General features: G+C 42.4%; 1 protein-coding gene across 9 annotated transcripts in view; it reads right to left on the bottom strand.

Moving 5' to 3' along the window:
* CADM1 (cell adhesion molecule 1) overlaps window positions 1-15,918 on the bottom strand; it is a 277,005-nt gene that overhangs the window by 39,111 nt on the left and 221,976 nt on the right. For 5 of the 9 annotated variants that reach the window (XM_042470968.1, XM_042470970.1, XM_042470967.1 and 2 more), the window contains exons 6-8: window positions 9,926-10,025; window positions 6,444-6,616; window positions 1,165-1,245 (exon numbers count right to left, since the gene is read on the bottom strand). In XM_042470968.1, the coding sequence (XP_042326902.1) occupies window positions 1,165-1,245; window positions 6,444-6,616; window positions 9,926-10,025 (354 nt within the window). The remainder of the gene's footprint in view (window positions 1-1,164; window positions 1,246-6,443; window positions 6,617-9,925; window positions 10,026-15,918) is intronic. The other 4 variants (XM_042470971.1, XM_042470972.1, XM_042470973.1 and 1 more) reach the window with 1 other exon arrangement.

The raw sequence follows: 15,918 nt of genomic DNA, 5'->3' as shown, positions 1-15,918 counted from the left end.
TAAAAGAAAGGAAGGATTGTTGTGGAGTGTATGTGAGGCACTTTGGCTCAGGAGTGGGAACTGGAAGTTGGGGGAAAGGATTTAACATTCGGAGGGACCTAGTTTTAGAAAGCATCACAAAAAAAGAGGTGTTGTCGTGGCTCGAGGCTGCAGGACACTGAGGTAGTTTACAGTAATGGAAAACCAAAACGTGTCTTTGGTATGGAGAAAGAGGACCACAGTTACACCCCTCAAAGTCCAAAAGGAAGATTTGGCACCTTTAAAGGGAGCAATTTGAACTGAAGCTGCATCTCATTTGGGGAAGTGTCACTTAGGGACTCCTTTGATTGGAGGGATTAAAGTGGATTTTTAAAAAATAGAGCATCTCCATTATTGGATGATAACTCACTATATATTTTTTATTTTTTGCCTGGTATTTGCACACCTTGAAGCGTTTTGGGAAATTATTCTGTGCAGAAATACTGTACATGAAAGTGCTTTAGTCAAAAATGAGGTTTTGCACAAACCCCACATTTTTCACGTGGAAAAAAAAGTTTCTAGAAACCCCATGTAGGGGAATTTGGTACAAAATTAATGTTTATCACACCAAACCCAACAATTTTGTACCAATTCCTTTGTGCAATCCCTCTAGAAACAGTTTTTTCTTCACACAAAAATGCATTTCTAGCACGGAAATTTTTCACTTGGAGTACACAAAAATTTATTATTATTTTTGGCACAAAACCAGTGGGACCTTGTTATCTGCTGGGCTTTGGTTGCAGGATCCCAAATGGATAACAAAATCCGTGGATGCTCTGGTCCCATTAGATATAATGGCAAGGCAAAATGGTGTCCTTTATATGAAATAGAAAATCAAAGTTTGCTATTTGGAATATATATTTTCAAGCCATGGATAAGGAGGGCCGACCGTATTTACTCCCCTACAAGTTAGTGGTAGGGGCATCCTTGCGGGGGATTAGCACCCTTGACCCCTTCTGGGAGCATCATGCTGTTGGCGAAACAGAAAGGCGAAAGAACTCAAGAAGAAATGGGATAAATAACGGGTTGGGGGTTTCTTCCCTTTTCTCTCTGCACTTCTCCTCCCTCTCCCGCCGTCCCATTTATACATAAAAATTAACACATATTATTAAGTCTTTACTCTATGGTTTATGCAAGTTACCATACCTGCGGCAGTGTTGGTGGTGGTGGTGGTAGGGATGGTAGTGATGGTGGTTGTTGTGGGTGGAGGGAGAGTTGTGGGGGGATCTAGATAAAAATATAAAACAAAACAAAAAGAAACAGAAAACAAAATAAGCAAATTAAAAGAAATGAGCAGGTTGGCAAAAACCGGTCAATAAATTAACCAAGAAGCAAAACAAAGGGGTGGTGGTGGTTATATGCCCCAGATTCAGTGATAGACCTTAGATTTTGGAGGAGGAGGAGGAAGAAGTTAAGGCCAAATCTGGGTCTGGAATCTCAGCCATTTCTAGAATTTATTGAGCTTGAGCGATGTCCAGCCACGAATCCTCCCCATCCCACAAACAAAGAGGACACAGAGAGGCAGCGTAAAAATTAGTCAAAGAGATGCAAGCGCATGGGATGGAATAGGAAAAGCCTGCAAGGAAAAAAAATAAAGATAAAGATAAAATCTTCCCAAAACAAACAAACGAACTGCATGTTTTTTTCTATGGCAAAGGGGGACAGTTTGCAACATATAAGACCCACAATAGTGCTTTGTCTTCCTTATGGTGCTCTCTCTCTCTCTATATATATATATCTGAAAAATTAGGGGCTGGGAGGGACCCCGCTGTGCTTAACAGGCTAAATATCAACAGCAGATGAGTACGTCCCCCCCCCCCCCCCGGAATTTCTCGCCGCCTTTTTTCCAGAGCAGTTAACTTTATTATTCTCCCCTCCATCAATACATCCCAGCAGGGTATAAAACTACTTCTAAGCCAGTAATAAATACAAAAGGGAACGAGAATGTCACGACTAAATATCAAGTTGGATGCATGGAAGATTTTAGTGAGATTTCTTTTAAAATAAAGTCAATGTCTTTGTGACTTATAAATATTAATGTTCTGCCAGGGCTCAGACATTTTGCTCCGGTTTAATATATCACATCCTCCTGACGGCCTCAACAGATAAAGATGAAGGGGATTGCTCTTTTCTCCCCTTTCTTTTTTTGGGCCTTTAAAATAAATAAATAAATAAATAATACCCTGGACTAGAAGATGCTTGACCTGTAAAAGGCAACAGCAAACAATCTTAAGGAGCATCAAATATGTATAAAGAACAGACAGCATCACAAATTCATATAAAAAAGAAGGACGTTATTAGGGATAGAGAGAAGAAATATGGGAAGGAAACTCTCTCCCTCCCCAAAATATATCAGTGCTCAAATGATCAAACTGAATGTGTAAAGTAGAGCACCAGACTTTGAACTCAGGAATGAATCTGCAATAATGGAGCATGAAACGGTTCGGAGGCTTTTGATTTTAAATTTTATCTCGAGCATGTCAAACTTCTCATCATCACTGACACATCTGCTACTCTTTTATCTCAAAGTGAGCTCTCAGATTTCCTAATTAATACCTCCAAAACTTTAATTATGTGCTTCACCTTTATTGTGTTTGGCACAACTTCCCCGGGAGACGGGAGCCATCACCTGGGCGCGCTGCATTTCCCAGGGAACGGCGAAGTTTTGCAGATGCACTTGCGGCGTCTGCACCAAGTGGAGGCTGACCCCAGTGGGGGATTCTGGGTTATCAGCTTGGCTTGCTTTTAACAGTCAAAAAAGGAACTAACTATTGCAGAAGGGGAGGAAGAAGAGGAGGAGGAAGAGTGGTTGTTGACGGAGTCTGTCACTCTCTTTCAGAACCACTTTCAGGCACAAAAAGTTTGTGCAACAGTGAGTAAGAATCCAGAGCTTGGAAAGGTTCCTTCTTTGGACAGCTGGCCAGGCAAGTCCAAAAAGGTAACTTTTGAGCTGTTGTGCAGGAAGGCAACAACTTCTGAGTTGTTGTGAGTAGAAAGGCAACTTTTCCAAGCACTGCGTGATCAAAGGAGTAGCCCAGATAGCTCAGCTGGATTCCTCCAGAGAACTCAACAGCATGGCATGAAACCAGGGGTCAACCCCTATTTAACACTGGGACTAGATTTTGCAAGGCAAGTTCTTCTTTCTTTTGTTCAAACACCAGATTCTACCTATTTCCCACATGACATCCAACAGAAGAGGATGCACAAGCCACTACTACTTATTAAGCTATCTGATGTCGGGAGCGGACCATTTGTTTTTGTCCAATGTGCCAGGAATGGGTGCCATATTTGTGCCAATTGACTACAGTTGTTTCTTCTTTTCCTGGAGACTTTCCAGGAACTGGTGGCTTATGGCTTACGGTTGGACTCCAGTCAATGGACCACCACATTGAGCAGCACTGCCATAAGCAAGACCCAACTCACATTCTGACCCAAAGTTAGCATATGAAAAATGGTGTTGGATATCCTGACTTTCCATCGTCATTCTGGCCAACTACATCACATAGGCTTTGGGACAGATGTCAATAGGCTGAAAGGAACCAGCCCTGTAAAGCTGGAATATCTTTATATTGAAAGACTTCTACTTAATCCATGGGCCAGGGAAAGGGGGCATGATGGGCTGTAGAGCTCAGAAAAGTCCCTTTTCGGCTCCCAAATCCAAGAACTGCCTCTAGCCAGCTGCTGTAGTCCATAAAAGTAACCTTCCAGAGCTTGAACAGAAATAGCAAATACTGAGCCAGGCAACGTTGAGATGTGTGGTCCGGTGACTAGCACGCCTTAGGCCAGGATTGTGAACCATCTAAATTTTTCAGCTTCTTCTTCCTCCTCCTTACAGGAATGACAGTCATCTAAACTTGCCAGACCTGCGAGGCATGTCAGTCACCACTGACAGCACATCTCCCCTGAGACGTTCCTGCTGCAAACTGGTACAGGCAGGAATAGATTTGTCTTTTTTGCTTGGCATTTTGGCCAAGCAGGTAAACTATGCAACTCTGCTCCAGAGAAGAGCGAATGGGTCCTATGAGGAACCAGGGAAGGTAAACATGGGCTCCCTTCCGCTATCAGTGTTTTCTTTTAACTTCTAGAACGCCTGGAGCATCACCACATTCACGGATGGTCCATCCATGGAAGCATGGTTTTATTTCAGTGAAATACAATGGTGAAGCTTCTCCTGTGAGGAAGGAGAGGTGTATACAGGAAGGTTAGGGGCCAGGATCCGGCTGGGAAGATCGACTGGTAATTGATTGGTGGCCCTATGCATCTATTAGGATGCACACAAATGGATCTTGGTCAATTACAGCACATAGGCAACTGCTCTAAGAATAGAATAGAGAGCTCCAAGGAGATCTTGGAGGGTTGCATCACCATCACCATCACCATCATCATCATCATCATGATGTTGGTTGACCCCAAACATCCTGTAGGAGATGTGAGGGACATCTTTGCCACGTTTTGGCCAATTTTAGCAATAGGAAATAACTGGAAGTCATTTCCTATCTACTTCTTATTGTAAGAGAAAGGCCTCTCCTGGACCTAAAATATCCTGGGGGGGGGGGGGGGGGTGGTGAATATGCCCCGCAGGGTATTTGGGGGAAATTTTTAGATACTTGGGGAAACATATAGTTTGTGGGTCATGCTTTGTGAACTCCTGGCCTGCGGTTATTTTGAGAGAGTGTGTCTCTACTAACAAGTAGTGGTCCTTCACTCTTTCTACCTCAAGCACTCTTCAGTCATCCTTATCTCATATTTTGCTTTAGAATAGGGTGATACACTATGGGCCTAGGTTTAACTTGGGAAGTCTGAAAGCCTATGTATTAATGTGAGTCCTGGAAGTTTTAATAAACCTTTTAGATGGTGATGCCAGCTGAGTTACATGTAAAAGGGGCATGGAGGCTTCTGAAGGAAATGTCTTTGGGTGGGATTCCTAGAGGCTCTCTTAGCAGCCAGAAATTATCTGCATAGCCCTGACTGTCATTTGTGTCTCCTTGTTTCTTGGGTGTTTCCTATAAACCCAATACTTAATAATGATGAAAGAGAATCTTGAATTTTTAGTCCACATCATGACAGGCTTCAAAGACTTGAATATCAGTGAAGGCATGGTTTGGGCAGGTAAATAAGTAAGGAAAAAGGTCTACATTGTGCAAGTAAAGAGAGGGTTTTGGAAATCCTGTCTCCGAGTGGAAGTTGCAACCAGCTTGTTTTGTGTTTTTGGCCCCAGGAAGAAAATCTAATATGCTACTTTCCGATTTGATGCCTGCACCCAAACACTGAAGATGGAACTCAGTGCTTGTCGAGGCATAACAACCATTGGCACAGCACAATAAAATGGGATACTGCACTGGGTGAGAAATGCAGATCGGAGAGTGGCATCAACCACTATATGAGTCACAATGTTCAGCTATTGCAGAGACCAGGTGGGTGATAGTGGTGGTGGGGAGTTAGATGGGAAAGAAACCAATGGAAACATCTCAGCCATTCGGTATTTTGAAGCCTTAACACCAGTCATGAGATTTCACATCACCCCCTAAAGTCTTCCTAACCAGAATCCTGCAAAACGGAGGGGACGTGAGAACGCAATGTTCTGAAAAGCAGCTGGCTCTCAAATTCCTGATGTCTGGATTAATCTGTCCTCTCTGCCTGCTTCTGCAATCTACCAACTGGAAATGCTGTCATTTTCAACACCAGAGTCTTCCCAAGGTTTGGAGGAGGAAAAGGTTCTGTAAGGTAGTCCTTAGGAGAAAAACACATATTTCGTTTTGCTTTTAGCAGGCTGAGCTATGGCTGTTTATGCCACAACTCTGGAAAAATGTTGGGGGTGGGAACAGCAGCGAGAGTAAAAATAGAAGTAAAGCAGGTACACATCACAACACGTCCATGTAGCAAACGTTGAAGGGTGACTGAAGATAAGCAGGTGGGTTTTTTTCCTTCCAGGTTATGCACTGAGTTGCATTATGTGCATGTGTCTCTTAAGATATTTAACTCGCTAAGGAGAGGGAAAAATCCTAAACCTACACTCTTCCTTTGGGTGTTACTGTAAGGGAACTGACAGAATACAAATGGGGGGATATGAGAGAAGCTGCCCTGGACTGTCAAAGGATGACTCCAGGAGGCTTATCTTCCCACCTCCAGCTAGAGGTTTCTGACCCGCATTGCATCTGACAGCCTCTCTGGCGTCCCAAACAAGCCTTTTGTAACAATGTGGGAGAATGGCAAGAGGCATCTTTCCACTGTGCTGCCTTCAGTTTTCCTCTTTAAACTATTCCTCCAGGGAAAAGACTGTGCTGGGACCCTTCTCAGCCTGCAGTCCTGAACCCAAAGCCCACTTAAGTCTCACTCTCCCCCTGCGGTCCAACAACTAGCCCCCCTCTTCCCGCAACAGTTTGGGAAGAGACGCTCAGAAAGACGGCATGATTCGTCCCACGTACCGTATACGTAAAGTATGTAATCGGAAAAGGAGGTCCCCACTTCGTTGGAAGCCTCGCAGCGGTAGGTGCCGTTGTCGCTTTTGTTCAGGCTCTCGATATGGAGGTTCGATCCTGACACTATAATGTGTTGCGGCATCTCGTCATCTACTCTTAACCATGTCACATCTACAGGCCTGAGGAGGTGGAGGGGGGGAAGATGGGAGGAAAGAAGAGAGAAATAGATTACTAACCCTTTCAAAAGTCAAGCTGCAGTTACATAAATCCCTCCAACATGAGCAAGTTCAAATCTAACCGAGAGTCAATATGGTTGGAGCCTGCATGTTTTGACTGTGCTTAAAAGACCGGTAGCCAACATTGGAAAATTAAACATTCAATAGTCAGAAGATCTTACTGTTTTAGCTATGGGTGAATTTATTTATTTATTCATCTTATATCTGAAGGTCTCAAATCTGTTTGGAGCAATTTAGAACAATAAGATATTTTTTGTAAAAGCATATTAAACACTTTTTAAACGCTTACTACATGACACTTTATAACCAGTAGGTAAAGAGATCTTGTCGCACCTTTGAGACTAAATGGTGCTACAAGAGCTATTTACATACTGGTTTTACAGACTAACATGGCTATACCTTTGAATCCTACCACTTTAAAACCAGTTAGTACAGTTTAAATTAAGCCACATTTTGACCTGGCAGTGGAAGGACACCAGCATTGGCACCAATTGGGCTTTTAAAGGGAGGGTATGGGTGCCACAGCAGTGAAGGTCCTGCTCTCCTGTCTTCCTACAGTGGATTGCCAATGTATTTTATTGATGCCAGCCTTAAGACAATGTCTTTTGGAAATATGACCACTTGTACTAATGCATACACCTAGCCCATATTTATATCCTCTATACTTTCCCTTCCTTTCCTGCTTCACCATTTCCTTTCCCACCTTTCTTTGTAATCATATTTTGAAAACTCAGTAAAATGGGGAAAATGTAGAGTAATAAATGCACAGTAATAAAGAATCTAGCCCAAACAGTGGGAGCCAAGTCACATTGAAAACCACAATATGTGATACCTAAGAAACACAACATGCAAGAAAATATACCACACATGGGAGGAAAGGGGCATGCAAGGTACAATGCTTGAAAATCAAAAACACAGCCCCCATTGCAGCTATGCAATTCCATCCCATGAGTCTTTTGCTTGGGAAGAAAAGTCCACTCAGTACAAGAAGGATGACTGTCCAGTAAGCATGCATTAGGACTGCAGTCTCAGATTTAAATTCATGGTGAAAGGTGGCAGGAAGAAGAGGGTGTTTTGTGTGTCTGTGTCAGGGGGAGGGCAGGGAGAGGGAAAGAAAACCTTCTATAACTGAAAAGGTCAAAACGGGAGGTTATCGATCAGGAGTGTCTACGGTAGGGCAAATTCATTAAGAGAGACTGGAGAAAGAGAGGCTCAGGAGCAAAGGAAGAAAACAACATTGGCTGGAAAAGAAGAATTAAAGCTGAGCAAAGCCCACAACACGTCTGGCTAGATAATGCAGTGAGGGAAACCACACCGGCTGCATTCCTAACGCAAGAGGTTTGTGGGTCCTCCAATGCCGAGACGGTTTTACTGGACAATTGCATCCAAAGAGATGATGCAAGGTGCACCCAGTTGTTCAGCAATCCCACATCAGGGGAACAGTGACCCAGGGATATAGCAGACAACTTTTGCAACAGAAAGCCTTTTAGCATTTCCACGTTTATGGTGGGGAATGAAAGGAGAGACTTTCCTTAATTCAGTACTGGTGGGGAAGGGCAGCATCTCCCAGAATTTCGCCCATGGCATTTTGTTTTAGAGAGATAACATTTCCCAGCACCTTTTTGCTTTTTATCAGCAATCAAATTTCCTTTGGGCCCTTCATATCTCTGCAGCCGCACAATCTGCTTCTGTCACCAAAGAATTCAGAGCTGCCTACTAAATGTGGGGTAGGATTCAGCAGAGAAGGGAGAAGCCCCTGTTTCCAAAGCCTTGATTGTCACACAAGGAGCACCACAAGACCAAAGGAGACCAAGACTGGTCGGGAGACGCTGCCAAGAACTGCGCATGTGCCAGAAAACCGGACGCCTGGATGTAGCAGGCCAGAAGTGAGACCTGGCTGGCAAAGTCTTTAAAAGTAATAATCTCCATTTGCTGGTAAAGAAGTCAGGTCCAAGACCCATTTACACTCATCCCTCCATATTTGCGGCTTTGATGTTTGCAGATTTGATTATTCACAGATTTTATTAATATGTTATCTCTAGGAATATCTAGGTCGTCCAGTGCAACTCTATGGTCAACTTTAACTAAAAGTTGCAGTGAAAGACTTAGAGATTCCTAGAGAGACTATTCTACTAGACATTTGTAGCTCTTCCAGTGCAGTTCTATGGTCAGTGTCTGTTGGACGTTGACCACAGAGTTGCACTGGAGGACCTAGAGATTCCTAGAGAGGTGTCCTCTCAGGTAAAAACATGGTGTTTCTGTTATTTGAGGTTTTTCCATATCCATGGGGGTCTTGTGCCCCTAGCCCTAGCGAATATGGGGGGACAAGTGTATTTTGTTAACTGAGGTTCTGTTGTTGTTGTGTGCCTTCAAGTCATTTCTGGCTTATGGCCACCCTAAGGCTATGAAGGGGTTTTCTTGGCAAGCGTTGTTCAGAAGAGGTTTGTCATTGCCTTCCCGTAAGGCTGAGAGAAGGCAACTTGCCCAGTTGGTCACTCAGTGGGTTTCATGTCTGAGCGAGGAATCAAACCCTGGTCTCCAGAGTCATAGTCCAACACTTAAACCACTATATGGCTTATGGCAACCCTACAGTGTGCCACCCCTATCCTGCTTTCTTTACCTCTGATATTCCTTAAATATTTCTATCAACTTTACTGATCTCCCACTAGCCCTATTTTCCCTATTCATTAGTTGACTTTGCTATTTCATGGTGTGCTATGTTAAACTGAATCACATTTATGTGCAAATCATGTCTTAAACTTATTTTGGTAGTATGGTTTGGATAGTAACTTTGGACTATGACCCAGAATGGACTGACTTCCCCACTGACATGGATTGCTGTTGTTGCTGTTGTTGTCGTTGTGTGCCTTCAAGTCATTTAAGACTTACGGAGATTTTAAGGCGAAGCTATCATGGGGTTTTCTTGGCAGGATTTGTTCAGAGGGGGTTTGTCATTGCTGTCTCCTGAGGTTGAGAGACTGGGACTTGGCCAAGGTCACCCAGTGGGTTTTATGGTCGAACTGGGAATTGAACCCTGGTCTCGAGTCACAGTCCAATACTCAAACCATTACGCCACACTGGTGGAGTTAACTGAAGTATACCTGTACTATATACCACATTAATACAGTAATGGCATTTTACCTTATTTTTTTCTAGCAAACAGAGCAGCTTCATTTTTTAAAACATAAATCTCTAGCAGCATAGGAACCCAGTCCAGCCCAGTTACTGGGATGTTTGTGGGCTTCCACTTACTCTGGTTTCCCCTTCACTTGGCACAGAAGGTCAAGGAGGTCTCCTTCTCTCGTGAGTGGCTGCGCTGGGGAATTCTGTAACACTTGCACTTCAGGCTTATCTGTACAACAAACACACAAAACAAACAATGAGAGACAGAGAAAGAATGCAAGCGGCGTGTGGCGTAGGGGGACAAAAAATGTGACCCAATGAATTCCTCGCTGGCTTGTGTTTCTGCAGAATGGATTCCTAAAACGAAAGCCCGCGACCAAGGCCGCTTCACCTTCCCGCCCCTCTGCGTCGCACCCTCCTCATCAGTAAATTATCCTACCATTTCAAAATCTTCAGCCCCCCCCTCCCCAAATTAAGTTGACTAATAACTTCCAAAGCCTAACATGGCGATAAGGCCTCCGCGCACCAAGGGCAGCGGCCCCCACTGGTTCTTGCAAAATGAAATTTTGTTAAATTGAAGTTTATCTCTGAACTCACTCGAGCTAACGGAAACTCATTTGCCTTCATGCTGAGGTGAAACGGCAGATTTGTGGCGTTCGGAATTGATACGTTTTATCATGTATCATATTTTATGGGCTGACAATACTTTGCGCCGTGGCATATTAATACGCTGGGCTCCGGTGGGAGCTTCGAGGAAGAAACGGCGCAAGGCTGCCTTTTGTTTGAACAAAGGAGAGGAGGTTTCCATAAGCACCAGAAGAATTTCACAAATCTCCAAACAAAAACACACCAAGGGATTTGTGTTTTTTTAACACTTGGGGAGGGGGTCTGGGAATCCTTCCGGAGGACCTGTAAAACAAGAACTGAAGCCCGCCATCACAGACTCCATTGCCTTCAGCACATGCAGGGTATCACACCGTCGAAACAAAATGCTTTCCGAAGACAATCCATGGAGGTGTTCCATTTGTGCTGTCAAAAACCCTACTGAATCGACCGATAACAATCTCTTAAGACGGCTAATGATAAACACCCAGAGTTCAAAGACATAGTCATGTTAGTACAGAATATCGGAATGCAAAGGGATCTTGTAGCACCTTTGAAACTAATTGAGAGAAAGACGTTGGTAGAATGAGGTTTTGTAGACTGAGTCTACATGCATCTTATGAAGTAGACCAAGTAGCATGAACTTGCATCAACTAAGTCTACCTGCATCTGACCAAGTAGATCAAGTAGCCTGAGCTTGCATAGACTAAGTCTATATGCTTTTGATGAAGTAGACCAAGTAGAATGAGCTTTCATAGACTAAGTCTACATGCTTATGATACACTAGACCAAGTAGCATGATATTTGACAGACCAAGTCTCCATGCTTCTGATGAAGTAGTCCAAATAGCATGAGCTTACATAGCCTACATGCTTCTGTAACATAAGCTTTCATCAATCCAACCACACAATCCAAGAACTCCACTGATGGTCATCCAGCCTCTCCTTAAAAACTTCCCAAGAAAGAGACTCCATCACTCTTCAAGTTAGCAACATATTCCACTGTTGAACAACTTTTACCGATTCTCAATTAGTCTCAAAGGTGCTACAAGATCCCTTTGCATAATAAACACAGAGGTATTTTTCTTTCATAAAAAAGGAATGGCCTCAGATTTTAGCATCTCTTGCCATCCTGGGATATAAAATGAGGTAGGCAACAGACATTTACTCATGAATGCTCTGAAACAAGGAGCACCTCATAGTTAAGGTTTGTGGAAACAGGGGTGTACTGATGAATACTGTGGCACAAGGAATAGCCAATAACTAAGTTTGAGGGATCTGTGGACCATCTATAAAACCAGAGAACCCAATTTGTGTGCCTTTGAGGGAGAGAAGTGCAATTTTTGTGCCTTTGAGGGAGACAAAACAGGGATCTGGATAGTTTTGCAAGCCCCACAGGTAAAGAAGTGCTGGCCTAGAAGAAGAACCCTTTGGTGGATGTGCGCCATGTTTATGGGTCTAGACATAAAATGGTCTATTTGGGATTTCTGCTCCACATAGGAACTGTCTTTTTGGCAAGTCACACACAAAGAGGAAAACACATATCTGTACTTTCACGCAATGCTTCACTTAAAACAAAATGGTAGCAAGTTATCCTGTAAAAATATATATATATTAAGGGGATCTTTGGCAGCAAATATTGCAGAATCTAGAGAGGAACACAGAAAAGGTTAATTAGTAGGAAAGAATATGAGAAAAAGAGCATGACGGAGCACACTTGGAATTTGATGGAGATACAGCATATCTATGCTCAGACAGACAGCTAGGCATATATAGATATATGCATATTTACTTTTTTTGTGCAGGTAATGTGAGACAGCACATAATCATCTTCTTTCCCAGGGCAAGGAGAAGGTCTGCCCTTTGCCCGCTGTCGGGGGATAAAGAGTAAGCATGTTGCCTTGAACACATAAAACTTTGCATGTTCTCCATGTCAGAATATTAGAGGATGAATGCCTTCCTTTCCTCCCTCCACCTCAAGTGTTGCAACCTGCATTTGAATTTCATGAGGCAAGGACAAGTCAACTCTCCCTTTCTTTCTCTCTTCAACAAGAATGTCATCCTGGTCTCAATGCTGTTGCAAATGATGGGGGGAAAGGAAAAGGGGCAAGAAAAGAATATTATTCGTGAAGTGTTCACAAAGTCTACAATGCACACACAAACAAAATATACACATATATATAGGTAAGGTCTGCCCAGTTGTACATGTTAACAGAGGAGGGAAATATAAGGGGAAACTGGAGAAGGAAGATAAGGCTGAATGCAATTAAATATAAGTTAGTCTTTAAGCATGCTTCAAAAAGAAGAGAATCAATTAAACGGATATCACTCGGTAACCAGTTTAATAGATAATGGACACCACTATCCAAATACGATACAGAGAATGTGGTTTAATGAGAAACAAAGAGGCAAAAAAGAAGAAGAAGATGAAGGCTGCAAAGGAAATGACAGAGAAATCAAAAACGAAAGGAGCTGGGGGGAAAATAACAGAATCTTAAATGGAATGGGAAAAAAGGTAGTTTAGCGAAGAGAAATCAAAAGCAGAGAAACATGATCCCATTTGCATGCGTAATGCAAATCTAGGAACAAGAAGCTTAAGCTGGGAATAGGGAAGATTAAGTAAAAGCATGACAATACTATTTTATGGAATGATAATATTTTGCGGCATGGCAGAACCAACAGAAATATTGAATTGTAGCAATATTTAATAACCTCACCATCACCTACAAAAAAGAAAGAAAGTGATTCTCTCATGATGAAATTTCAGAAGGAAGGAGAAGAAGGAACAAAAAAAATATAATGATTTCTAGCTTGAAAAGAGAAATATTCACTTCATCAATAGAAAAAAAAAAACAACAAAAAAGGAGGGGGGAAAAAGCAAACAGAAGAGTCCAGAGCAAGGAGGAAAGAAACCAAGAAATGTTGTCCTTGAAAGATTTAGCTTTAAAGAATGAGCAGACAGCTGTGAAGGAATGGAAAGACAAGATCAAAGATTAAAAAATAAAGAACCCAGATCAGAGACTGCAAAGCATAACTGAATATCATCAGCAGAAACACAATAATTTATATGAAAGGACAGGAGAACATAACAGAATGAAAAAAAGAGAAAAAGAAGGAGCGAAAGGTCTGGCACAAACTTCAGGATCTCCAACCGAGGAAACGAAAAAAAGAACCACTAACCGACACACAAAAAGAGGGAACAGAGAAGACAACTATGAAAACCAAATTTGAGCTCGACAGAAATGAAAACAGAGGACACATCAAGAAGAAGGGAATTCTGTCACTCCTTTTTAGACACAAAAAAACTACAGTTTAAAGCCTGAGGGGAATGACATTCCCAGACTTTTGATCTCAAGTCCTTTCTGATATACTAGACAACAATGCTAACCGTTGACTTACGTCAACTAGATCTCGATGCTCTCCTTTCCATTGGCTTTCGTAATAATAATAATAATAATAATAATAATAATAATAATAATAATAATAATTTATATCTCACCTCTCCCTACGAATTGAGGCGGGTTACAAAACGCAAAAAGCAACAATCAAATACATTATACATTTAAAATTTTACATAATCCCCTACCACTGTCCTCCCTCCCTACCTTAAAAACATAACAAAATAAAAACAACAATATAAAATACTAATTAAAAGTGATTAAAATTAGAGGGGCTTGAGGTGAGACATCTTTCATGGGGTTGACAAGAGCTTTCAATAATCAATAATCAGTGGAAGGGGGTTTAATCTTGACGGAACTCAGGATAAGCTGGCCAAATAGAGAGGTCCATCTCCCATCTAGGATAGAGCTTCTCACTTCTAGGCACTATTCCCTCTTGCTATCCTTTCCATGGGCTTCTTGGTGGGACTTAAGACAAGATGGCCAACTAGAGAGGTCCATCTCCCATGTAGGATAGTGCTTCTCTGATGTGGCAGACCAGTTATTTCTTCCCTGGGGTAATGGCAACCCTATGACTGAGAGACCTCTAGGAGCTCTTGCCATCAATGGCTCTGCTGAGATCTTGCAAACTCAGGGCAGCTGTGGATTCCTTGATGGAGTCAATCCACATGTGCTGTGGTCTTCCTGCATTGCCTTTCACTTTCCTGAACACTACTGTTTTCTCAATGGGTCACCATATCTCAAGATGTGTCCAAAGTAGGACCCCCTTGGCTTAGACATTTTGGCTTTCTATGGAGCATTCAGGCTTGATTTGCTCTCGGAACCAATCATTTGCCTTTTTGACAGTCCATGTGTCCATTCAATTCTTCTCCAGCAACACAATGCAAATTTTTCTTAAGGTAGTAATGCCCAGGAGCACATCTACAGTACTTTGTTAATTCAGGTACGTCCATACTGTATTTCTAGAAATGTGTTGTGTGGGGCCACCTGTCTGCAGATCATCTTTGCTGAAGAGCAATGATCTAAGGCACCTTTGTCTTTGATAGGCTTGATTAAACTGGACAATTGAGTTTCTTCAGCAGGTGACCAAAGGGGACCTTCTTGGTGGCATCTCCCAGGTTCTGGAACTATGGAATTCCTTTCCAGACCATCCCTTCTTGGTTAAGGACATTTTTGTTTCAACAAGCATTTGGGAATCATCTGTTTATGGGGACGGGGATTTGAATAATGTCCTTCACTGTCCTTACTTGTTGCTTTTTCGTGGGCATGCCCATGCTTTTTAAATTGCTTTTAACTCTTTTTAATTGTTTAAATACATTTTAGTTTTTGCATATTTTCACAGCGATGCAGACTTTCCTCTGTATCTGATTTATTGTTTGCAAGCTGTCTTTGAGACCCAGGCAGGAAATAAATGAATAACTATCAACACTTCCCTACCAGTCCTTGGAGCCTTCGCCTTTTTCTCCTTCCGCCTCTATCTTTCGCTAGTGCCTTGGCTCCAGGACAACCTTTATTTACAGCACTTGCGCTAGAGATACTTCACTAATTTACATCTTGAAAGAAGCAACAAGTATTTTTTATTAATTTTCTTCCTCTTGTGAGAAAGTCTTCCAAGATTGTTGTGAAAGACAATTCACAGTTTGGGATTTACAGTATTGTGTGTGACATTTGCACACGGTTGCTTTGTGCAGAAAACATTTTCTGGGTATCTATGAAAAAACATTGGGGGTTTTGTATAGAAAAGTATGAAGAACCTCACTAGTCCATGATGCTCCTTGTCGCCATTTCTAGACACATTTTAGACCATTCGCCACATATTTTCAAAGGTGTTTTTCTTTTCCAACCCTAGGTTTCACACACTTGCAAACTCTCACCAAGCTGGCTTGGACCCAACTGACCCAGCAGTGATGTGTGAGAGCTGATGACCCACCATGGGGCAAAATATCCGCTGATGGCCTCCTTTGAAGGTTTTTGGCTGCCGTAGGAAATCTTCCCATTGCTGATAGTCCCTTACAGATCTATGTATTTTCCTCCTCCACTGGCTAATGAGCTCTCTCTTATGAGCAAGTTGCCTGCTTGCTTCTCTGGAATGGCGCCATTTATAACTCATGCAGTGCTGCAA

Source organism: Sceloporus undulatus, chromosome 6 (assembly GCF_019175285.1).
Source record: "Sceloporus undulatus isolate JIND9_A2432 ecotype Alabama chromosome 6, SceUnd_v1.1, whole genome shotgun sequence".
NCBI lineage: Eukaryota > Metazoa > Chordata > Lepidosauria > Squamata > Phrynosomatidae > Sceloporus > Sceloporus undulatus.
This window is presented reverse-complemented; position numbering and strand designations above follow the sequence as displayed.